The following is a 25,254-nucleotide window of genomic DNA, read 5'->3' as shown; positions in this document are numbered from 1 at the left end:
GGAGGGGGAGGAATTTGGTTTTGAAGTGTTTTCATGTGTGTGTACCCATGGTATGAAATGCAACTGATAATATTTTAGAGAACAGTTGTGGGTAATCTTTGTTTTGCATCTCTGCTTCAGACTTCCACTTTTGCAGGTTGTTGCAAGGCCTTGTAAAGTATATATATAAAAAGAGGTTTGTGTAAATATTTTATACACATCTGCTTGTGCTTTTATAATGTGTATGTAAAGAGATCAGAGCAATATCCTCATAAAACATTTCTTAGCAGTAGGTTTGTGCTTTAAAGAGTACTGCATGGAAAAGTGTTCTTCAAGTTAGAAATCTTTAAGTGATAAGGTACATTCATACTTCTTTAAACTACTGCATTATATAGCTTGTATTTTTGCAAATATTGATTAAACCATGTAAAGAATTATTGGTCAAAACCATCTTTGAAGTCTCTTTTTAATCAGTCACTTGTTTCAGAGTTCTTAAAGCCACATGTGATTTCAGTTTGCAGTTAATATGTTTCGAACATTACCACCATCTTCCAATCCAACGGGAGCAGAATTTGATCCAGAGGAAGATGAACCAACCTTAGAAGCTGCATGGCCTCATCTACAGGTATTTAGTGAAGACTAGGCTGTCAGTCTAACAGAATTTTGAAGATGAAGCCATGGTTTATTGACTCAAAATTGTTTAGGTTATGTTTATCTCAAGTCAATTACATTCTCTACAATATTTAAAATATATTTCTGAAATTTAAACTGATAATATTTTTTAAAAATTCAGTTATTGTATTATAGGTTAAAGACTTGTTGTTTCTTGCGGTACAGATGTAACTGCTGTGATTTTAAATGAGCCTCTGTTTGTCACTATGAATGCTTTGATCCGACTCTGGCACAGCTCTAACTTTCAGAGGTACAGTGACAGGCAGAGGAGAACAGAATTTTCAAAACACATACTTCTAGGCATGATGAATATTAGATTACTGTGTATCATTTGAGTAAAATCTCGTGATGGAGCTCAGCAGAATTTCAGTGCAGTTTAAAGAACCTTAAGTTCTTATACTTTGTCAGGAAAGCAAGAGCAAAGCTTTTACTGTGTGTTATATGAATAAATATGAATAAAAATACAGTGCAGTTCTAAGCAACTAATTAGTAATTTTGGCAATATGCTACTTATAAAATGATTCCTTGTTTAAAAGACTAATACTACTTTTTTTGGGTTTTTTTCAGCTTGTTTATGAATTTTTCTTAAGGTTTTTAGAATCTCCAGATTTTCAACCTAATATAGCTAAGAAATATATTGATCAGAAGTTTGTATTACAGGTGAGGTAAAAAAAGAATTTCTAACTTGAAGCTCTAAATTACTTTACAATGCATTATTCAAGTAAATTGCATCTCTTCTTTTCCATCTTTGCAGCTTTTAGAGCTCTTTGACAGTGAAGATCCTCGTGAAAGAGATTTTCTTAAAACAACTCTTCACAGAATATATGGGAAATTCTTAGGCCTAAGAGCTTACATTCGGAAGCAAATTAATAATATATTTTATAGGTATGTCAGTATCTTTGTATTATGGTGCATGTAGTCAGATATACAACTAAAAATACTTTGACACTGCTAACAGTTTTTGAATTCTTAGTAATTTTATACCAAATATTTACATCTAACAATAATACCAGATACAAAACAGCATAAATATGAAAAATTAATCCACTGTATTACCAAAGGTCTTTAGAAGTGTGTTTTTACTGCCATTATGTCAAGTGTGACTGCAAGACTGTGGTGCCTTTTTTCTAGTCTTCTAGTTTTGGTATGCTTCTCTTTTCTACAAATAATTATGTTGTATATCAGTTTTACACACCTTCCATCAGGCTTCCCTTTTTGTCTACCACTGTTGCTTTCATCCCAAAATGAATATGTGATGCTACCTCTAAGAAAATAGCAAAAAGCTGCCATATACTTGTCATGAATCGCATCCAGCAGTACCAACTGTAGAGGGAACTTATCTTCCCTGTCTATTATAAGAAGTAAGGCTTTAGAAGAGATACAGAGGGGCTACTTTAAAATAGCTAGTAAGCCTTCGTTGTCCTGCAGACAGCTGCTCTTGACTGGACTTGTTAAGAGCCAATACGTCCTAAGGAAAAGGTACAGGTGTATCTTTGGAACAAAGATGTACATTTTTTTCCCCACATATAGGCTTTATTAATAATTCTAAAATGCATAATTTTACAAAATACATGAACCAGATGATACAACAGCATCACAGCATATTATAATATGCTTCTAAGCACTGTTTTTATTTGCTGCTGCTTGGACTTTCAGGCGTAATGGAAGCAAAGTCTTCAAACACAGATAGTTCTGGTGCGAGGCTTTTGAAAGACTAAGAAATGTTTTGGTCATTAGATCAACTTTGTAATAGTTTGTATAAACACATGTTTTTAATCTGAAATGTATATGGGAGATTATGTAATTTGCATTGTAGAGATTTACCTTTCCTATACCAAGTGTGTGTTGTGGGGGGGAATTAAACAAAAAAACACACTTAGTTGTATAATATTTAGGAGCTAAACTAGTGTTCCTGGATATGAGCACCAGGGAGGAAAGTTGTTTCAACCTCTGTCTTGAATTAGTGGATTGTGCATGATAAGCTTTTAAAGTGTGTGTAGAATTTTTCAAAATATTTAATTTTCTTATACTGTTTCCTACAAGTTGTTGGTTTGTTACTGTGGTGACCTAAGAAATGTGTGATCTTTACTTGTCTTTTAGTCACTGACCAGAATCACATGAATTCTGCCCTGATGGTGCATTAATCTTATTTTTTTTCTACTGTATTTTTGGTTTTGGTTTCTTTTAGAATTATTAAACCTTTATGCTCCTGTTAACTCAGTCCAAAGCATTTTGTATCATTGTCTTTAGTTTTGTTTGGAATTGTTGTCCCAAATTGTTTGGAAAGGGTCTTTAAGGGAAAAAAAAACAATCACATCAAATATTCTGGATTAAAAGTAACTGTTAATATGTCAGTCTATGACAAATTTTCAAATAAAAAAAATACTTTCTAATGAGTGGAATTATTTTCTCATAAGTGCAACTTTTTATAATGATTTGCAAAATACCTGAAGTTTTGCATAGAACTTTCTCAATAAATTTACACTCAGGCGATTTGGAATAAGGGTGGAAAATGATTGTGTAGTAAATTACAGTGCTCTATCAAAAGAACATTCAAGAATATTTGACTTCCTCTGTTTATTACAGAGCCTTTTATATGCACAGAAGTCTGTAATGCCAGAGAGCTTTTTCGATCCATAAGTAGTAACTGAACACCTTGTGCTATACAAGGTTGAGTCATGGTATTTGATTATGCCAGATGCTCTTGTGTTATTTTAATATTTAAAGCGTTGTTTGTGTTCAGTTTTGCATTATTAAAACGGCATAGAATATGAGTATTGGAAAAATCTCAAGTGCATGCTGCTTTGTTAAATGTGTGAGGAAAAGAGCAAGAGTGAAGGTTGAAAGCAGCTTGATGTGCTATTGATTTACGTTTCCACAAAGCTGCTTCTCCATTATGTATTTCTGTTTTCTTTTTTACTGAGTGACTAAAACCTGGGAGGTCAAGGCTACCTGTAATGTTAGGTGGGAATCTTGGTGTTAGATGTATGTATCTCTTCAGCAGTAACTGAGTAAAACTTTTCATTTATTTAGGTTTATTTATGAAACAGAACATCACAATGGCATAGCAGAATTACTGGAAATACTGGGAAGGTAAGTGGTAGGTTTTGTTGAATTAAACTCACTTGGTCCTTAGAGTAGACTCTAAAAATCAAGTTGGGGATTACAGATTGCTTTGAGACAAGATTAAAATAGCTTCATATAATGTGTCAAAGCTGTAATGAAGAGCATAAGTTTTGTGTAAAATTGTGGAAGCACAATAAAAACTTGAACCTTGTTGTCAACATTTTGGGATGTGATAATTTTTTAAATCCTAATTTTTAGGTCTTATTTCCTAGTTTAGGATCCTTGTAATTAATTATAGAGCAACTACAAATAACATCTGTTGAAATTTATTCAGAACTTCTGACATCACTAAATGCATAGCAGGTAAACAAAGGAAGCACAGGTTGTGAAACTTAAGAAACCTTCTTTTGTTAATCCCATTATTTTGCAAACTTTGGTGCATCTGAAAGCCCTTGAAACTACAAGTTAAAGCTGATAGCCTCTTCAAAACTAGCATAGTTTTAGTCAACTCATTTCTCTAATCCGTATGCAAGCTTTTGTTGTTTGGTTGGGGGTTTTTTTAGTACATTAATACACTGCAAAAGCTTAGTTGGGTTTACTTTATGGTGCTTGCATATCTTTGCACATAAAAATAATAGGTTAGTGAGAGCAGGTCACTTAAGATTGTGGCTAGTTGGGCTTTGAATATCTCCAAGGACGGAGACTCCACAACCTCTCTGGTCAGTGGGTTCCCACATTTGACCGTGCGCACAATAAATTTTTTTTTTCTTAAGTTTAAGGTTTTCTGTATTTTCAATTTGCACCCAGTGCCTCTTGCCCTTTCACTGAGCATCACTGAGAAGAGTCTGATTCTTTCTTCACACCATCCCCTCGGGTATTTGTACACGTGTGTGAGATCTCCCTGAGCCTTATACAGGCTAAACAGCTTTCTCAGTCTTTCTTTGTGTGTCGGGTGTTCTAGTTCCTTCATTATCTTTGTGGCACTTTACTGGCCTCCCTTCAGTATGTCCACATTCTTCTTGTCCTGGGGACCCCAAAACTGGACCCCAGCGTTCCAGATGCATCTCACCAGGGCTGAGCAGAGATGAAGGATCACTTCCTTCAACCTGCTGGCATTGCTGTTCCTAATGCAACCCAGAATGCTGTTGGAATTAGAAAGATGTCTTAAAATGTTCTAGATCTACATGTCTGCTCCGAATAGTTCTTTAGTTTTACAATTACATGTTCAATGATTAAAGGAGTTACATACCCACCATTACTTCAACATAATGTAATCAAGTAACACTCACCACGATATACTAAAGACTGTATAAAGCTTAAATAATAAAATATGGAGATAAATCTTCAAAAGTGTTCCTTAAGTTACCAGCTTTTTCATTCTTGGTTTTGTTAGATTAGCATTCTTGGGGTTTGGGTGTTTTGTTTGGGGTTTTTTGCTTGTTTGTTTTTGTTTCGTTTTTTTGTTTGGTTTTTTGTTTGTTTTTTTTTTTTTGTTATTCCTCAGGCTTCCAAATCAAAGTTTCTAGTAACTAAACAAGACTTCCGAGCTGTAGCTGTTCTGTTTTGGCTATTATTTCAATCCATTAAGGAGTTTAACACAGCATGTTGTTGACGTAGAGCTTCTTATGAGTAACGCTTTTTTTAGCTGGGTTCCTGCGTTTTGACTTGTCAGAAGTAAAGAGGAATTGAATTTCATGGTGAAGTACTGGATTTCATTCTTTTCCTTTGCTAAGTGCTATATAATACTGGACAAACAAATGCTTCCATCAGGAACTACTAATGTGGTTATGTGTTTTTTCTGACAATCATCTCTTGACAGGATACAGAATTTCTTCACTCTCAATCGAAGCCAAACTTACCCTGCAATTCTGTTCTCTTTGTGACTAACAACCCTTAAAACATCTTGGAGAAACTTTTTTTTTTTTTAATTAAATTAATTTATACTTGTCAAGTATGTGGAAGCTGTGGCAAGAACGTCGATGTAGAAATGGGGTTTTGATATTATGCACTGAGAGACTTTAGGAAGAATAACCTCCTATTCTCAAAACAGTTGTGCATTTATAAGTAGTGAAAGTTACTTCCAGCATGTGCAGCAAGGGTGATCAGGTGCTACTTAGTAAGCTTTAATTCTGGGACATCATCTGATTTCTGAGATCTCAAATATATGTAACTTTGATTTTTTTTTTTTTTTGTAATGTGTTTTTTTTTAAGATAAGTTTGTCAGGTTCCTTTTGCCTGGATGCCTTCTGCCCTTGTTAGTGAAAAGCATTAGAATGAATAAAATAAGATTTTAAATAGTAAACGAGCAATAGGATTCTGGATGTTTTAATTGATGTTAATGCTGGCAAAGTGAGTGAACACAAGACACTGTTCTAATACTGTGTTCTTATGTGAAAGGGCTATTGAGCTACAACTGCACACACCTGTAACTGGGGTGTTGTGCTGAGATGCTGTTGGGATGATATGCTAGGGTCTTGCAGAAATAGTAATATTTTAGTAGAAACCACGTTTTGACTTGTCAGCTGTCCTGGATGGATCTCTTCTACATTCAGTCTCTGGTTCATTCTTTAATTCCATTCAGAAGTTGGGAGAAATATGTATTGAAAGATTTGATGATAGTGAATAGTTCATAGTGAAAGTTGGAATCTGAAGTGTAGGTATAGTCATATATGTTGCTTGGTAGAAGAATTTGGGACCTATGAAAGACTTGTGTGATGGATGAGCAGAAGTTGGTTTGATCGTTCTGTTAATTTGTAATCTTTAGAGAGCTGGATCAAAAATTAAATAGTCTCTGATGCATGCTTAATTTGTAAATTTTCCTATTGCATCATGTTCTCCAGGTGATCTCAAAAAAAAAAAAAAAAAAAAAAGGCAGCCCAAACACTGAAAATAAGGAGTTTGGTATAGCCCATACAGTACTACAGATTTTGTGTAATTGCTGATTTATTTTTTTTTTTTTAATTTCTTTCCCTGGCAGCATAATTAATGGATTTGCCTTACCATTAAAAGAAGAGCACAAAATATTCCTATTGAAGGTTTTGTTACCGTTGCACAAAGTGAAATCACTCAGTGTCTACCATCCACAGGTAAGTTGGGGTTTTTTTGTGTTTTTCATGCAAATTTTGAAGTAAGTTTGCCTAGTGAGGTCAGGGGGACTCTAGTCATTCTGATGTGGATTCTGTTCTAAGCTCCAACACTTCCCTGCTAACTGGCCTTGAGAAAATTATTTCATACATGTACCTATAATGATTTGCTTGCTGGGGTGGGGGGGGAAGATTAAAAGGGGTATGTATAAATAAATCACTTTTTTTTAAAAGCACTGTAGTATTTATAGATGAAAACCATTAAGTAGTTGATTAATGTGGGAGTTCTTGATGTTTATCCACCCACGTAATTTTTTGTTTATCTTGTTCTTGTCTGTAATGTTTAGACATACTAAAATTGCAGCAAAGTATGGTTTTAATTAATGTAATCTATAAATAGTTTTTTCCTAAACTACACAGAGAGTTTCAGCTGAATTCAGTTTCTTACAACTGTTGATGTTTTGAAAGGAATTGGGCGTTTACTAGGACATCTTTATTTAATTCAATAGACATTTTTAGAAGTACACAGAAAAAAAAAGAGCATCTGAGTTGTATTATGCTTTTAAACCAGCTGTATCTTTTCTGTGCTGAGTTAAGTTCCATTCGGAATTCCTAGAGGAGTAGGAAATCATACAATGTTAGAGAAAACACAGTATTATTGTGATATGCTGGAATTTTCTCCATGAGAGCTTGTTACACAACTTTGTTTTTTTTAATTTGGAAGTTTAACATTCTCCATATAAGTTCAAGTACTCCAAGTTTTAAGTACCGTTTCTTCAAATAAAATTACTAACAACTTGTATTTTTAAGAACACCATCTGTATAATTACAATTCTCTAGCAATTAGAGATGCTTATAAGCATTTGTTTTGGATCTCGCCTACTGGGGCTCACATCAGTTCCTGTTGAAGTAGTAGGCTAGAGTGGCTCCAATTTCAAAAGATTTTTTTGATTATTTTTTTTTTCCTAATGCTGTGAACGTAACCTGTTGGAGTGTGGCCAATCAGACCTTTCTTATAATCTCAACTAGTGCAGACATCTGTGATTGCCACCCTTTCTTCTGCCTACCTGAGATGGATTGATCTTTATCTATTCCCCTTAATTCACAAGCTAATTCTCCAAAACCTTCAGATGATTTGCATTCCTCATTACTATCAGTAACAAGAAGATAGAGACATAGGGGTGCCTCTCTTACATGTCCTACTGTATGAAATGGGAAAGCACTTCAAATGAGTTTAGTGTGTGAAACGCCAGACTAAAACCACAAAAATTCACATTGAAACAGTGGCAGATATTCAGGAGGATTTGCTGCCAAATCCAGATATACATGAAGAAAGCTAATTTCTATATTCAATTCAAATTTACTTTAAAATAGAAGAGAACACTAGATGTAATCATCTTCGTGCAGCCCTCAGGTTACCTAGGGGACATTCTTGGTAACAATCATCAAAAACAGGAAAGGAATTGGGCTCATCAGCTGAAATTCCAGAAATGGAGAGACATTAGGAAGATGGTTAAGCAGTTCATGAGGTGTGCAGTGATCCTCCTATTTACTCGGGGGCTGTGTCGTGGTTTGAGCCTGGTCGGCAGCCAACCACCGCAGGCGCTCGCCCACCCTTCCCCTGCTGACCTGGGAATGGGAGAGGGGATTGGAGGGGTAAAGGGAGACTCACAGGCTGAGATAGGAACAGTTTAATAGTGGCAATAAAACGAGAACAATGGCAGTAATAGAAAATATAAACAGGCAATGCACAATGTAATTGCTCCCCACCCGCTGACCAATCCCCAGCCCGTTCCCAGCCAGCGACCCCGAGATACCAAGATCCCGCAATCACAGTCCCAGAAGTGAGAGAGAGAGCTCCTTCCCAACCACCCCTCCTCTATACAGTGAGCATGACGTTCCATGATATGGAATATTTCACTGGCCAGTTAGGGTCTGGTGCTCTGGCCGTGCTCCCTCCCTGCTCCCTGTGCCCTGGCACACGGGCAGGACATGGGGAGTCGGAGAGTCCTTGAAGTCTCGGTAGCAGCTGAAAACATCAGTGTGCTATCAGCATTCTTCTCATACTGAAACCAAAGCTAAATCCAAAACACAGCACTCATCTAGTCCCTGAAAAGGAATATTAACTCTATTTCAGCCCAAACCAGGACAGACTATTGGCCAATCGAGTGAAAGGGATGTAATAGGTCAGTGTTCAGACACAGGTAGACCATCTCATTCTCAGAACTAAAGTTGACAAATACTGTAACTCAGCCTCAGCTTGCATCAGCTTTACATTGATATGCATAGTTATCGTTAGTTGTCATACATAGAAAATACTAAGATTTACAACTGTTCAATACATTTTTAACTAACTTAGGCTGTGAAATATAAAATACTTATTAAATCAGCATGGAACACCAAAATGTTAACAAGTGGAAAGCACCTTAGAGGACAACATTGAGATTTTTAAGTCCTATGTTTGAAAAGACAGAGTATGCTGAAATGCAAAATACTAGACTAAAAAGAAAATACCAACTTACGTGTTTGCCTGGACTGTAACCCAGGAAAAGGTGAGGACAGACTTGAGAAGGTTGGGAAAAATTGGTGAAGCATATTTATCCCTTCGTTGCTTAAACTGTCTGCCAAATAACTTTTGTAAAGTCACAGAGCAACTGCTGTGTTTTTATTTGAATTCAGTAGTGTTCTTCACTTATGCTAGTGATTTCAAAGTGTGTTTGTTTTCACAGTGACCATTAATAAAAATCTTTTTCTTTTACTGTAGCTGGCGTACTGTGTAGTTCAATTTTTAGAAAAGGACAGCACGCTTACAGAACCAGTAAGTTTATCTCGCTATTATTATCTATTTTTGAATATTAGTCTCTCTTTAACCTGTAGGCTGTTCAGTGAGGTTTGGGGAACAAAGTATTGATGCCTAATTGCTTTTATTACGAAGGGTCAAATATTTAACCATTTTGATCTATCAAATTCAGTTTTTCCAACCATTAGTTAGAATGTCCAAAATTAATTGAAACACCAGTAAGAGCATACATCTTACAAACAGACCAGAGTTTATTCTGCTTATTTTATCCTGGCTGTCTGGGTACAAGATGATTGATCCAGCAGCAGTTTAGTCAGAAATTAGCTTGCCTGAACTGTGCTCTGCTGAGAGACTGGTGTTATGATAGAACACAGATTTCTGGCTCAGAGCTGCCTGTTGATTCAAGGCTTTTGAGTCAGATCTTGTTCGTGTCTACCAAGTTTGGACCATAGACAAAACCACACTTTGGACTGGCTGCACATAATTGCACAGATGAATATTTTGTCCTTGATAGTATATAGTGTTTTGCCTCATTGCACCCAGTATTAAGTAGGTAAGAACTAATACGTTTAATTGCCAAGTAATAAAAGTGCACATTATTAGATTATAAACATTGCCATTGTAGAATGGAAACTGGGATTCTTGAAACAAATGAAGTACGCAGCTGAGCAAGAACTCTTCTACTTGGAGCTTTTAGTATTTGTTAAGATATTAAATCTCAGACATGCTATCATTTCTGCTATATGAGATCTTGAAATCTTAACTTTCTTCCAGACATCAGCTAGGATGTTATGTTATTTCCTAGTACAAATCTGAACTAATACACATCCAAGTCTGTTTCCCTTTTTGATCACAAATTAGTACATGATTACAACATTCTTCAAAAGCTTAGCACATGCCTTATCAAAGCACTAAGTTCTCCTTCAAAAACTGTGGTTGTTACAAATTAAAATGCTTTGTTTCTGTTTATAATTGTCATATGAGACTTTCTGACATAATATTTTAAAAATCTGCATAAGTTTTCCAAGGCTTCATTGAGGACATATTGTCTGCTTTCATAATTGAATAATACATACTTGAAAGATACACTGATTTCTCACAGAGTTGTCTTACCAGTGACGATATTAAATACTGTTTATAGTTTTTAAAGGTAAAAAGCCGGGCTTCTATAAAAATGTCTTCCATTTCAGAAAACAAAAGACTGCCTTTTTTCCTAAATGAGAGGAAAAAAATGTCTGAGAGAAATGCTAATGGATTGTTGCAACTTTTAAACTACACAGAGACAAATATAAACTTTCTTTTAAAAGAGTTTTTTCAAGAAGTCTCCTGATTTAGGGTTTTATTTTGTCTCCAGTTCTACATCTAGGACTTGGCAGACACTGTCATATTTTTGTTCTTTATGTGGCTTTTTAATCTTTGACAACAAAACAAAAGCATTTATAAATTTATATGTTCAAGGTTGTATTAATTTCTCATCAAAAATATCTAAATTTGAGGTTGAGTGCTATGCCAGTCATTTTTAAGTATTTAACATGATTTAAATATTCTTTGAAGGAAACCTTCTTCCTATTTGAATATTGTTTGGCACCAAATTACCACAGATGGAAAGCAGTTTTTATCATTTCAAAAAAAAAAAAAAAAGAGGTCTTATACTTTGGTTTGAAAAAGCTGCTATAGCTTAAGTGGCAGATAATTTTCCTCATAGTATAGTAGCAAATTTGCACTTTGATCATGTTAAGTTAGATGTCAGGATCCTTTCTCTAGTCTCTTGATTATTATTTTTGTACACGTTTAAGTGTATAACTTTATTTTCTGAAGAAGTGTTCTTAAATCTATTACCAGTTACATCTGTGACACTGAACCATATCTGATCACAGCTGTCACATGGGACAAGAAATTTGAGTTTTGTGTTCTGTTTAAAATATCAGACTACTTAATGAGATAAAATATAGTGCAAGGTAAAGTCAAATTATCATGAAGATTATGTTTACTTTGTCCCTACAGGTTGTAATGGCACTGCTGAAATACTGGCCAAAGACTCACAGTCCAAAAGAAGTCATGTTTTTAAATGAACTAGAAGAAATTTTAGATGTTATTGAACCATCTGAATTTGTAAAAGTTATGGAGCCTCTTTTCAGACAGCTAGCCAAATGTGTGTCCAGTCCACACTTTCAGGTCTGTATGTAATGTACAATAACGGGATTTTTATAAAGCAGACTTGTTAACGGTATTACCTACTATTATTCACCATAATGAATTTTTTGTTGCAAAAAAAGTCTTCCAATTCTGTGTCAAATTTTAGGGACCCAAATGTTAGCTTTATTGTTGCTTTTCAAGAGTGTGGTACATGCATTCGTATTGGGTGATTCAGTGTTATGCTTAACATAAAGGCTTAAAAGGTCGCTGGTTTTAACAGGTTGCTGTATTCAGAACTGAACCCTATACCTGAACCCTTTTAGTACATAGTGTTTGCATTTCACTGCTTGTAATGGAGTTCTACAAATACTCTTTTTTTGGGAAAACATTTTTTCACTTGTATTACATAGTTCATAGGTTATAGTTTGATTCATGTTCCTATCAAGGAAAAAGCAATTTTTCCCTCTCTCTTTCCATCAGGTCCGTGACTCCCATTTGCACTAGAAAAATCCAAATCTTACGTTGCCACTTTTCTTACCTTTCCCTTATTTGCCAAATGTTTCAATTATTTGTTTTAAGAGATTGTCTGAAGAAGTGTTCCTTTTTTCATGTCATCTTAGGTTGCAGAGCGAGCATTATACTACTGGAATAATGAATATATTATGAGTTTAATTAGTGATAATGCAGCAAAGATTTTGCCCATCATGTTTCCATCCTTGTACCGGAATTCAAAGACGCATTGGAACAAGTAAGAAACACTTGTACAAATACAATTTTGCTACTTCACTTATGTCTAGTTTTAGGCTTAAAGGCGGTTCAGATCTTTGAGTTGCTAGTTTTAAGAGTGTGTTGAACTGTTTATTCTGTGACATCAAAGTTGCTGGATAAGGAGGAGACTACTGTTGTCAGAATTTTTAGGAAATACTAAGAATTGAGAAAGATGTTTTTTTTCCTTTTTTTTTATTGAACAAGAAATAGTGTTTTAGTACATCTAATCCATGATGTATTTTTATTCATATGAAGTAAATCTGGCATTAATCTGTAGTTCAGACATTTCTAAAGACTGACTTTGATTCCTGATCTGTAACCTTGTTGGTAATTTGCATTTCTTCTGCATTCTAGTGGAATATGTTGTTGATCAGGTCATTTTTTTTCCCTTTCCCTTCCCCTCCCACCTCCCTTTTTTTTTGTTTATTGTTTTCTCTTCTTTCTCCATTGGCTATTTTCACTTTTTTTCCCCACAATAACATAGTACTTACCCCTGAAAACAGTCCTGGTCAGCTCCTTTCTGCAGCTGTTTGATTGTAAAGTGCCTCTTTGTTTGAGCTATTGTTCAACTGCTGGGATGGTGAAAGTCTCACAGTCTAGTGCTGGCCATGAATTGAGGGCTAACCCATCAGCAACCACGAATGAGTGATCAATCTGCCACTAAACACAGGAAAAGAAATGGAAGATAAAGTGATGTTAAAGTAATTGGTTACTGTCACTGGGTATAAGCAGTAACAAATCGTGTACTCATTAATAAAAATGCCAATTCAGCAATGCAGTTGTACGTAGTAAATGTCGATTGCTGTCAGTTGGTTTTTTTTTTTTTTTTTCCTGGCTTTCAAGGCCAGGCATTCATTTTATTCTGAGCAGAAGTCATGCTACCCAGTACAGCTGCACTTTTACGTATAACTCAAACGTGTGATTTAACTGATTGCTTTTTGGATTTAGTGATCAGCAGTAGATTACAGGCCGGAACTGTAAATTACTCTGTAAAAGTGCTTCATAAAGCAGATTATTTTTGATCAATTTTTCTGATGTTTTCCACTTCACTTTGTCAACACTTTTCTAGAGTCCTCTGGCATAATTGTGTTGAAGTGAGTGCTGTTGCTGTGTGGCAGTTTTCAAAATGAATGATGTCTTTTCTAGGCTCCTTTTCATCACTTTTTTTCTTGAATTTGTCAGTTGCCAGTAAGTTACTTATATCAAGGTCTTTAGAAAAAATGCAAGATGACATTAATAACCCTAGTTTGATTAGTGTCAACTACTAAATTTCAAAACTAGTCCTGTATTGGTAGACGTAGTATTAAAAATGAAGTTCAAACATCAGAACCATAAGTGACAAGTAGTACTATAGAATAAAAAAATTTCATTCAAAGTTGGTGATTTTAGTACTTTTATTAGCCCTTTTGAGGGTAGACAGAAACTTCCACTAACTAGTTTTGTTTCCACTTATTCTGAAATGGTGTAATTTTCCAGTTATGTAGGCTATTGGCTACTGTTGACCAGAAAAAATAGATTTCAAAGTTTAAAGTACTCTGAGTTTCAACCAGAAGTTTTACTTATAGGACTATACATGGCTTGATATACAATGCTCTGAAACTCTTCATGGAGATGAACCAAAAACTGTTCGATGACTGCACACAGCAATTTAAAGCAGAAAAACTGAAGTAAGTTTTCATGTCAGTGTGTCTGTCTGTTCTTGAATATGTTGTTCAGAGTGCTTTAGCTCTGAAAAACTACTGTGTCTGTAGTGGTAAGTTGCACATTTGATTACAGTACAGCAGTCTCAATCAACTTGGTGAAACTTCTTGTTATATATGAATTGTAAAATCTTCTTAAGAGTAGGGTGCTTCATGGAGTCTCTGACCTAATAGTGTTGGGCATCACAGTCTTCCTAAAAATTGTTTGAGAGGGACACTGCTAACCGTGGAGCCCAGTGTGAAAGATCTGTTAAATGGTTTAGATTATATCCCGTGTTTGGTTTAGCATGCTTTATTTACCCAGTGTTATTTTCTTTCCTGTTGTCACTTAGTTCTTCCCAAAACAATTTTCCAGTATTTTTCAGCATTGCATTGTGTGTGAGCATACATGCATGTTTTTCTAAAAATTACCCCCAATAAAGTTGTTAATTCTATTGGAATACAGGACATCTGTACATTATTTGCCAGAAGAATCTTTCTGAGTCTAGTATATTCTTGCATAGGCCAGTGAACACAGCAGGGATTTGGAAGCTAGAATTTTTCTGGTTTATGTTCAAAAATGCAGATAACTTATATGATCATAAAGTCACTTACCTTCTGTTCCTCTATTTCCAATTTTGTTAAATAGACATCATTTTCTGAATATTCAGTATGTTATTAAGCCTACTAAAGTGAGATTGAGGAGTCAAAATTATTAATGGTTTGACTCATTTTAGGGGCTGAGGAGCATAGTTAGAAAGTAGGTATTAACTTGGATTTGAATTTTAGTTTCAAACAGGGATTCCTTCAAGTAGTGGTTCAAATTATATACCTATTTTAAGCCAGTATACTGGAAGTAGTACAAATTCTTAATGTAGATTGATTTGTCCAAGTTTTGAAGTTCCTTATTACAATTTAAGTAGAAATGAGCTTGTAGTATAACAAATTTTGAAGACGTGTGTGTGTTTATAGATAACAAAATGTGAACGTTTGCTTTTTAAAAAAAGACAATGTGTCTCTTCCCTCATAGCAAATAAGTAGAATCCCTTCTAGATGGGAAAGCAATATTTTCTCAGGTGGTGGTGGGAGGTGGGGGTGTTCTGAGTGTAAACTAGGGCAGGCAGAATGCTGAGCAACATAACAGAACAAAACCAGAAAGCTCCCCCACCACACAAGAACTTAAAAGGGGGTGGTTAAAGAGTTGTTCCTTCCCCCGCACCTGCCCAGACCAAAGTTGCCTTAATTGGGGGTTGGAGGCAAATTGTCTATGTGCTTGAGTATAACTGCTTTTTTTTTATTACTACATTTGGATCACCTGTTCTGTGCATTGAAGCCTGAGAGCATTTCTAACACTGTTAAGCTCAAAGCCCTTTTAAACTCTACCACCTTTCAAGGACATGTGTTCATTCTAGTCTCTGCAATAAGTACTTGTTTATCTGTAAAAAGGAAGGAAAAAAAACCTGGATTTTACCATTTGGAATTACATTAGGAAACAAACCTTTCCTAAATTAAAAAAAAAAAAAGGCATCCCATGTCATCCCTCTTGGCTTGTGACTCCCTTGAATGAGCGTGGGTCTGCTGGCTACTTCTCTGTTAGTGTTCAATTCAAAATGTCTATGGACCTTTTCCTTTAAATTATTACCAGAATTTATACCAGCCTCTGGGCTGACAGTAAGAATCTCTGCCCCTTCTTTCTGGTCAGGTATTAGCTTCTTATGTTGCAATATAGAATTAAAATGTCATAAAGTTAAAACACAAACACACTTTCAACTTAGATCAAGACTTATTTCTGGCTTAATTTTAACTCTTTTAACGATGTACAGCTATTAAAGATAAACTGGTACCAGCCAGTTTGTTGTTTTCATGGGAAAATATGGGGTTTTCCATTTTAATGTTGCTTTCTGATCATGATGCAAAGTACCCTGTCAACAGCAAGTGATAGTTTGGGCAGAAAGCTGAGAGAGGCATAACTAATTTATTCTGTTGAATTCTTGTAGTGAATTTCTTCATGTTTAAGAAAGTATACAAGTTGTGATGCAAGAGTCACCAAGCTGCTTTTGCCATTTTTGCTTCTAATTTTTTTTTTTTTCAGAGAGAAGCTAAAATTGAAGGAACGGGAAGAAGCATGGGTTAAAATAGAAAATCTAGCCAAATCAAATCCCCAGGTATTTAGAAAAGATTAACGTGTTCATGTTTAAATACTTTAGTTTTGTTAATATCAGTGGGCGAAACAGGTCTGACTGATCATGGAAATAAAGCAATTTCACTAATTGTATTATGAAAGATATACAATAAAAGTACTTTTAAAATTTATAACCTTCTTCTTGTGCAAGTAATTATTTTTTTTTTTAAAGTTTTCTGAAAAGTATGATATGAAGTACTTTTTCCTTTTCTTATAATAGGAGATATACTGTATTGCGGTTTGAAAAGTTATTGTGCAAAATTATGGAAAATATAGAGATGCCATAATTGGTTTCTCTTGAAAAGCTGTTTTGCAAACAATATATTACAAAAGAGAACTTTCTGCAAACTGTGAGTTACGACTGGTCAGTTTTCCTCTGTGTCAAATGGATTAAAGTAACACTGTATGTTCTTGTCTGCTGCATTTGTTCTCATCCTTGCATTGGGCTGGTCTTCTGGTGAACCTGCACATCAGGTTCTTCCTAAAAGGAAAACATCCTGTCAGGCATTACTTGATGTAACTAAAATTTTGGAAAAGAAGCAAATGATACTTTGAAATTACGGGAGAAGGGGATGGTTTGGTTGATATTTCTGCCCCTGCTCCTCCCGCTGCTCCTCCACCTCTACTTAATCTGCTTGGAGAATGCTGCCAGTTTTCCTTTATCTGAATGACATTGATTGCTGCTATGGGCAAAAAAAAACCAAACATTTCAATTACTCTGCAGCCAGAATTTTACTATACTGCAGCATGAAACTTACTGTACTGTATCTTTCAACATTGGCTAGCTGAGTTTAAAGTGGTGGAAGATGGAGTGAACAGAACTGGAACACTTTATGATCTCAGTGCTATTTTGAAACAGAAATTACGGGGTCATCTTTTCTCCTAAGAAGGAGGAATTTCATAAATGTGGTTTTCCTCTTGAGGTATTTCACAGGGAACAATTACTAAACTGCTCAAAATTTGTTAGAATTAAACAAAATGTCAGTTGACAACATATCAGATCAAAAAAGAGCATTCATATGAAAGCAGCAATCAACTTTGACAAAACATTCCTCTAATCAGATAAGCCATATAAAAGCCTTGCTTGAAAGAGTACTTGATGTATGTGGTCATTTGCTATCACAAATGATGAACTATTGCATGTCTGGCTAAATGAGGGGATTGACTTGTAGTAAAATTTAGTTCTACAGCGTAAATTTCCTGTTCATCCCAAGTAATATTTTTAACTGTGTACATTTTCTGAAACTGGTTAACACAATCTGTATACAGTATATCCTTCACAGTATGCTTGAAGAGAGCTAATAATTGGAAGCAATTTAAAATAAATATTAATAATTTCGATGCTGAGTGTTCCACTGAGTTGACGTAAGGATATAAATGCTTTTAGCACTCTATATAATGGATTTTTAAGGGTTGGGTTTTTTCCTGGAATTTCTATTAACTTTTTAATTTGTCTAATTACTGACAGTTTTTATTGTCCAGAGCTATTCCTGACTGCATGACACAAGAACACATTTTAAGAATTTTATAATAATTATATTCATTAAATATTTGCTGTCAGTTTTTTATATATCATCTGCTTTAAGCTATAGGTACGTTCATACTAAAATAATTACAAGGAAAAATGAATGAAAAAGAGTGTGTGTTGGTAAATGAGTGTTGATTTTAAGACCACATACACTTCATCTAAATTAAAACAGAATTTGCAATAATTAGATTGCTGCCCAGTAAGCTTTAGATACTATACAGTGGTTTTACAAGGTTTTTTCTTTTTCAATTCTCAGAAGACTTTTATGGCTGTTTAAATTTCCCAAGACAGAAAAGTTGAATATTTTGTTTTGAAATTATTTAAAATTTATATTAACCATATTTGGCCTTCTAACTGTGTGTTTGCTCTCCCAACACAAAGTTGCACCAGAAAGTAAAATCATTGTGTTTGGGTTGCTACACTGTTCACAAATCACTAGACAGTGTATGAATAAGGTTTCAGTTAGATGATTGTCGCAGTAGACATTCAATACCAGAAAAATCTAAATATTTTAAAATTCAGTCTCAGATAATCAAAGCATGTTTTCTGTGTTCTGACTATTTTTCAACAGAATGTTTCTGCCAAATGAAAGCATTGGAGTTCCACTTTAAAGTTTATTACTTGGTGCTTGGAAACTTAAGATATTGAGGCTAATCTCAACTAATCATATCATTCAAATGCTCAAATACACTCTTAGTATTTAGGTATTACTATTAAGAATGATTGTTTTAACACTTTGCATTTTATTAGTACCCAACATATAGTGACACGAATTTGCTGAACAGTCCTGTTGCAATGGAAACAGATGGGCCTTTAATTGAAGATTTGCAGATTCTGAAAAAGACAGTGAAAGAAGAGGCTTGTCAGGTAAAGCCATGTGAAGATAACAAAGTACTCTTAATTACTTTTTTTTTTTCAGTAACTCTTAATCATGGACATAAACTTGAGTTGTATTTTCAGCCTGTAACCTAGAGTAATACACTTCATTAGAGCTGCTACTTTTAAGTGATTCTGTAGCAGTCAGGAATACAGTGTTGCATTTCTAATGCCTGTGAATCTCTGTGTGGTCTCTCTTGACCTTTCTTCTATAGAAACTTTCATTTTCTTTTTACTTAAAAATAGCTTATTGTGTTATGTTGGGAACGATGATGATGCTTTAAGGGTAGCTAAAAATGTGGCTAATATCTACCACATCACGTTCTATTCTCTTCTCTATATACATTTTGTGTTTTCATAAGGAAAACTTTTCACTAGAATCTGACTATATTTTAGACATTTTTGTTTGTTATTCAGAGCCGCCTTAGTGGCTAAAGATATTATGTTTTGAAAAAATGTGTAAAGTGTGCATTTGTCTTGCCCACTCATGGGTCTTCTTCCTCAGTCCCCTGTTGGTCAATGTGCCATTACCTTATTACAGGGCAAGGACTCTCAAGGTCATTCCAGTCTTTTCATCTTTAGCTAATGCTTAGTAATCTTCAGATATTTTTAAATTAACTTTAGTTAAGTGGAACTAGAATCCTGACATTCAAGTTAGAGATTGAAACTTGGAGCTGATGGAAAATGGAGAGGTGCCAAAGAGTGTTGCAGTATCAGGAAAATGTCTGGTAGGAATATCAGTAATATGAATATCTCCAAATCCAGCAAAGTTTAGGACCAGAGAAATGACCTGGAACTGGAAAAACAGGTTGAGGTAGGAGGTAAAGTCTGTTAATTTGAACCAACGTATCAAACAATAAATTTAACAAAAATAAGCACATGGTCAACCTAACTTTCTACATTACTTTCTTAAAATTCCAGTGTCATTATCCTACAAGATTATATCTTATTAATTGTTTGTACTTTGGCATTTTGGATGAAGGTCAAAAGCAAAAGAAATGCTGGAATGCCTCCAAGACAAGCTCAGTGATTGCTGCTTTTTAACACTTATCTCTGGAGTGGAACGCTATTCAATACATGGAAATCTTGGTGGCTGAATGACTTGCGTATTCAGGGCAGTGAATTGAGGGTAGTATTCCTCTGAATGGGAATGCTGGTCAGAGCTAGTCAGTGAGGAGCACTGGGCTTATGAAAGTTTCTAAACCTCTGCTTTTCTTCCCACCTTTGATAGCTTAGGTGGGCCCACATAATGGGGAGAGGGAGCCTCCTTTCACTAGCTTCAGAACCTAGAACCAGTTCTAGTGGAGAAAGGTACATACCAGATTATATGAAAAAAATCAAGTACTGCTTAGTCTTAGAGTCGTGTTGATTATAGTGTTCATCTTTTACTATGTTATTTCCTATTGTATAACCATTTTCTCAAGATTTGAGACCTTAGTTCACTTTCCATCCTGGACAGAGGGAATTAAAACTTAAACCTCCTAACTCTGAGTGCTCTAACATTAGTTACAGAAGCAGCCAAAGTATGACTATATACTAGTAGTTGGGACAAGCAGTTAAGAACAGTTTCCAGTCCCGGCTGCTGGAAAAGTTTGGGGATTTGACAAGTATTATACAATATAAAATGCACAAATGGTAATGGCAGCCCAAACTAAAATCAGCATCTCTAGCTACATCTTACTTTTTCTACAAAGAATTAAACTTCAAGAGCTATAATTTTGGCACTATATACAGTTTCACTGATCGTGTTCCATCTGGAAAATTAGTACATCACATTCCTATGGATGAGCTTGATTTCTGCCCTGTCCCCCCACCCTGCCATTGTTAGAAGGGATGGGGACTAAAATATTGATGCTAATGGAAAAGGAACAAACTGTAAACTGAATAAAATTCTGAAAGTTGGGTTGGAACTGTTCAAGCATTCTTTAGACATCTCCAAGTGCATGCTTTCTTGCTTTTCCTTGCTCAGAAAGTGTGCAAGAAGTGAGATGATTAGAAGGTTATAAGCCTGTTTTTCAAAGATCCTGTTCTAACAGAGCTAACAGAATGGTTTGAAAGAGGAATTCTTATTATTAGAAAGACTTAGAGAAATCTGAGAGAAGTATAAAGCCTGCAAAAGGATCGATGAGTTAGGGTCACCAGGCAGGAAGAGGATTGATTAGGGTATTGCAGAAAGAAAACTAGGTAGCATTCTTGCATCAGTGTTGGAGAGGACACTGGAAAAAATTATGTATCCCTTGCTAAGTACCATCAGAAACTGATGTTAAAACAAGAGGTATTACGGTTATCAGTTTAAAAAATAATATAAAAAAAAAAGGCAAGTCAAAAGAACAGCTTAGTTTATTTTTTAAATAAAACTCAGAATTGCGGAACTATATAAAGTTCTATACAGTTTCAGTGAATGTAAGATTTATGCCAGAGGTAAGCAGTGTAGCAGAATGTCCATACTGAAGAGGTGATGGAACGACTGAGGAGTGTTTTTCTGTACCAGACTCTGTGAGTGTTCTAGTAAATACTCTGCTACAGTAAAACCTGACCATGGCTTACTAACTTTTTGAACATATAAATCAGTGGCTAAATAAAAGCCAATCAGTTTTTTTATAAGGACGTTTTTGCTGAAGAACATGAATAAACATCACTGATCTAACAGGCAAATTAGCGTAGGTGAGACAGACATGGGAACTGTATAAGGACACCATTATCTATTTTAAAGATACTGAGATATGGATACTGTCTGGTTCTGAGAGAGCATCAGTAAGATAATACAGCAGAACCTTAAATTTTCAGCTATGTGAATAGTGCTAGTAATTATAAGCATGGAAAAAACTAAATCATTTCTCTTACATTTAGAGATATACAAAATTAAAAATAAGTGATAAGATAGACTATGATTTTATTTTTTTTAAATGCTACCAAGTGATAATAATGGTAGTAATGATTGCTAATGCTTAGAATTTGCTGGTTGTTTCTGATTTTTCTACTTAGCAAAAAAATGGTTTCAAGATGTGAAACTGGGTAGCTGGTGGGGTGTCATGGTAAAGAGAAGAAAGTATAAACTGTTTCCCGTACGTGTTTTATTTCTTCTCCCATAAATGAAGATACTGATGTGCAAGAAATATTTTGATGTAATTGTTTAGGAATTAAACATTTCTGACCCACTTTGTTCTATTTTTATTTCAGGCACAGAAAGATCAGAAAAAAGATCGTCCTCTTGTGCGACGCAAGTCAGAACTGCCTCAGGATATCTATACCATGAAAGCCTTGGAATCACATTGCAGAGCTGATGAATTAATATCACATGATGGGCATTAAACTATTACAGTGAAATATTATTTTGGAGGAAAAGGTTTTTTTCTGGACTCAGTTCTACAGTAGAACTTACTTTTTTGTGCCATACCAATCAGTTACACACGAAGTCAAAGCTTTCTTCAACCCAGTTCTGTAGGCAATAACTTAATAGAGTATGCAGCTCAAGATTAGTAGTTCAAACAATGGTAAATTACTGAATTCCATATGCAGAATATTGGGTCAGCTATAATCAAGTGGACACAATTTCCTGGAGGTGTTGTCATAGTACCAGCTACGTGATAACATGCAGTTTTTCTAGTCATATTTGAGAAAAGCATTCTATACACTCTTTCCATCTAAATAAGTGAATGACCAATAGTTGGTACTAATGATAAATGAATGTTTTCAAAATTAAAATTATTTCAAGTTTTAAGTATTAAACTTTTTCTAGGATTTCTCAACTTTACAGTTATTTCCACATTATTGCTGTCTTGTAATATACCAGCAGTTTTGAAAATACACAGTTATTCTTTCGTATTATAAAACATGGCTTACAAACTGGTAACTTTCATGACAATCCTCAGTCATCATTCCTTTCTAAGAATTCTGTAAATTTTTTTCTCCTTTACTTAGGATAAAGATATATATCTATATATACACCATGTCCTAATACTTTATGTATATTTAAAGCCATATTTTCCAGTCCTTGGTATATAATACGGCACCAGTATTCCAGATATTAACTGGTAGAAGAATTTTTCCTAAAATGAAATTTGTTTACTATGACTGGGAATAGACTGAATAAAAAATTTCATTCTAAGTTTTTTCAAGTCAATAAAGTACTCTTTCACTGTTTTCTCCCTTATCTGAGCTTTTAATACTCAGCATTTTTCTTGGGCTCTAGGAGTTCAGTATTCTGTGGCAGATATGCGTGATTTTAGTTGCATCTGTTTTTATCTGAAAGATAACCTTTCAGGAAACTCAACATCACAAACTTACTAAAATAAGAAGAAGAACAGACCCTTGAATTCCATTCTGCTTCTTTTTAAAAGAGTCTAAGAGCTGAGGAGATAGTGACCATAATTTTACCATGAAAATATTTTTTGTTGTTGTTGTAAAGAGCACATGTGCTGCAAATACACCTCACAAGTGAACTGAAAATGCATCTGAGTTGCTGATGATCTTCAAATGCTGCTATATATTCCACAAGATTACTTGCATGTAATGAGCTTTTTGTTGTAGATGGAAAAGCACGGGAGGAAAATCTCTTTAAAAATTATAGTGCTTTGTCTTCAATATTTGATTTCTCTCAGGGTGGCCAGTATTTTGACTTACTTATCCTGCTTAAAAGCTGTTTGAAATGTGTTCTGCTATTCTAAATGGGTGATTAGTTTATTTTGTCTCTGGCAGTAACATGATATAACTTAATGTTTAATGTCTTGATGCATAAAGAGATAAAAAAGTGGCTTCTTTAAAAATAGTTTTGTTTTACTTTTTAAGGAAGTATAAGGTCTCCTGCATCCATTAAAAAAAAAAAAATGCGCAAAGCAGACGTTCATAGTAACCTTGTGCAGATGTAGTGCCTGCTGTTTGTTGATTGCATTTAACATTCAATTTCCAATATTTGCTATGTTGTCTATTGGAAGAAGATTGTGGGTGGTAAATATTGGCTTACAACAACTAAATTTAAAGACCAACCCAACCTTTAAGTGGAATGTCCACTGTGTCTGAAAACATTTCCTGTAAAACTTGAAAAAGAATATGCTTTACCATTAGGATAAACTATATTAAAACAGTTTAAAGATGCCTTCTCCTTTTGAGGGAAAAAGGGTGCTTTTTTAATTGTGTAAAGCAATGTCTATGTATTTTGATATACCATTGTTTGAACTTCCATCTTTAGCTGGTAGATTATCAGTTACCTTTTGATTTTGGGTGTTCAGTATGTTTGTGCAAGAGATTGCTGAAAGGAATTATTCTTATGTTACCCAAGGGGGGGGAAAAAAAAAAAAAAACAACACATGTATTATCAATGTTTGATTGATTGTGTGATGCTCAACGTATAAGAACATCGTTTACTGTCTAGATTTTATTTCTGTTCTTTATTGAAGATAAACACTCACCAAAAAGGAAAATACTGTGGTACTTTTAAAGACTTAAAGTTCACCATGAATTCGTATTTGTCATTTTGGGCCACTGAACATTTGCTTAGGCAATATTCCAAAATCTGTCACCACTAATGGTTTAGCATGCTTATCAATTTTTATATACTACTTACAATCCTGTACTAAACCATTCTAAAACTAATACATCCAAAATAAAAATTAAAGTAGAATTTTGGTGACTGTTGTTCTTCATAAAGTTCTGTGTCTGACACCTTCCCCTGTTTTCCAAAATTAACCTGTACATCAGGAATGTCAAAAGTAATATTACAAGTGTCTTTTTAGTGTGGCTTTAGTATGGCTTCATTTTAATATTGTACATACATTGTACCTTGTTTTATGGTAATAAGTAATAAAAATGTAGACTTCATATTTTGTACAGAATCGTCCTATGTACAGAATAAAAAGTTCCTAGAAACAGCAAAAATAGGTAAGTGGCACAATTATTTTTCATTAGACAATATCTGTAACATGCATTAGTGGAAAGTTAAGTTCAAATGTACCTACATATTTTTTAACATTTTGTAATTCAACTTTTTGTTCTGGCATTGTTTCTGAAGAACTTCATACACCTGCCATTTAATATGCTTTTATCTAATTTTAAAACTTTAAAAAAATGGTGTATTATATGGACAAATAAAGAACATGTGAATTTTACTTGCTCATCATGAAACTAAATATAGTACAGGGTGTTTGGGGGTGTGTATCATTGTTTGGAGAATCAGCTGTGCAAATTAAAATAACTTCATAAATTTCACCAAAAAATTTATGAGAAGGCCATTAGTAAAAAGCGGGAGTGGTGGATACTCAGTAGAAAAAGCAGACTGAACTCTTAGAACATCTGTCAGTACTGAATGGAATTTGATAAATCTCCAGTCTACAAATATGAAAGATGTACCTTTTATACCGTAGTATTTTCCCCTGTAACACTTCTATATTGATGGGCTTGGAGCAAAGTAGCCGTATAATCAGGGATTGGTGTGGTAGGTGATAAGCGGTCACATGGCGAGGATATAGGAAAAAACTTCAGTCTGCAGT

At 34.7% G+C, this 25,254-nt stretch overlaps 1 protein-coding gene across 4 annotated transcripts in view; it reads left to right on the top strand.

Moving 5' to 3' along the window:
* The window catches only part of PPP2R5C (protein phosphatase 2 regulatory subunit B'gamma), an 80,322-nt gene extending 55,679 nt beyond the window's left edge, over positions 1-24,643 (top strand). For 3 of the 4 annotated variants that reach the window (XM_042799084.1, XM_042799086.1, XM_009974195.3), the window contains 12 exons: positions 494-604; positions 1,219-1,311; positions 1,406-1,536; positions 3,685-3,744; positions 6,695-6,803; positions 9,565-9,618; positions 11,605-11,775; positions 12,357-12,484; positions 14,070-14,171; positions 16,276-16,348; positions 18,644-18,760; positions 21,950-24,643. In XM_042799084.1, the coding sequence (XP_042655018.1) occupies positions 494-604; positions 1,219-1,311; positions 1,406-1,536; positions 3,685-3,744; positions 6,695-6,803; positions 9,565-9,618; positions 11,605-11,775; positions 12,357-12,484; positions 14,070-14,171; positions 16,276-16,348; positions 18,644-18,760; positions 21,950-22,081 (1,281 nt within the window). In that variant the 3' untranslated portion in view covers positions 22,082-24,643. The remainder of the gene's footprint in view (positions 1-493; positions 605-1,218; positions 1,312-1,405; positions 1,537-3,684; positions 3,745-6,694; positions 6,804-9,564; positions 9,619-11,604; positions 11,776-12,356; positions 12,485-14,069; positions 14,172-16,275; positions 16,349-18,643; positions 18,761-21,949) is intronic. The other variant, XM_042799085.1, reaches the window with a different exon arrangement.
* Positions 24,644-25,254: the final 611 nt, after the last annotated feature.

The sequence above is a fragment of the Tyto alba genome, unplaced genomic scaffold, assembly GCF_018691265.1.
Source record: "Tyto alba isolate M040663 unplaced genomic scaffold, T.alba_DEE_v4.0 Super-Scaffold_29, whole genome shotgun sequence".
Classification (NCBI taxonomy): domain Eukaryota; kingdom Metazoa; phylum Chordata; class Aves; order Strigiformes; family Tytonidae; genus Tyto; species Tyto alba.
The sequence above is the reverse complement of the archived record's forward strand: the minus strand, read 5'-3'. Positions and strand labels throughout refer to the sequence as shown.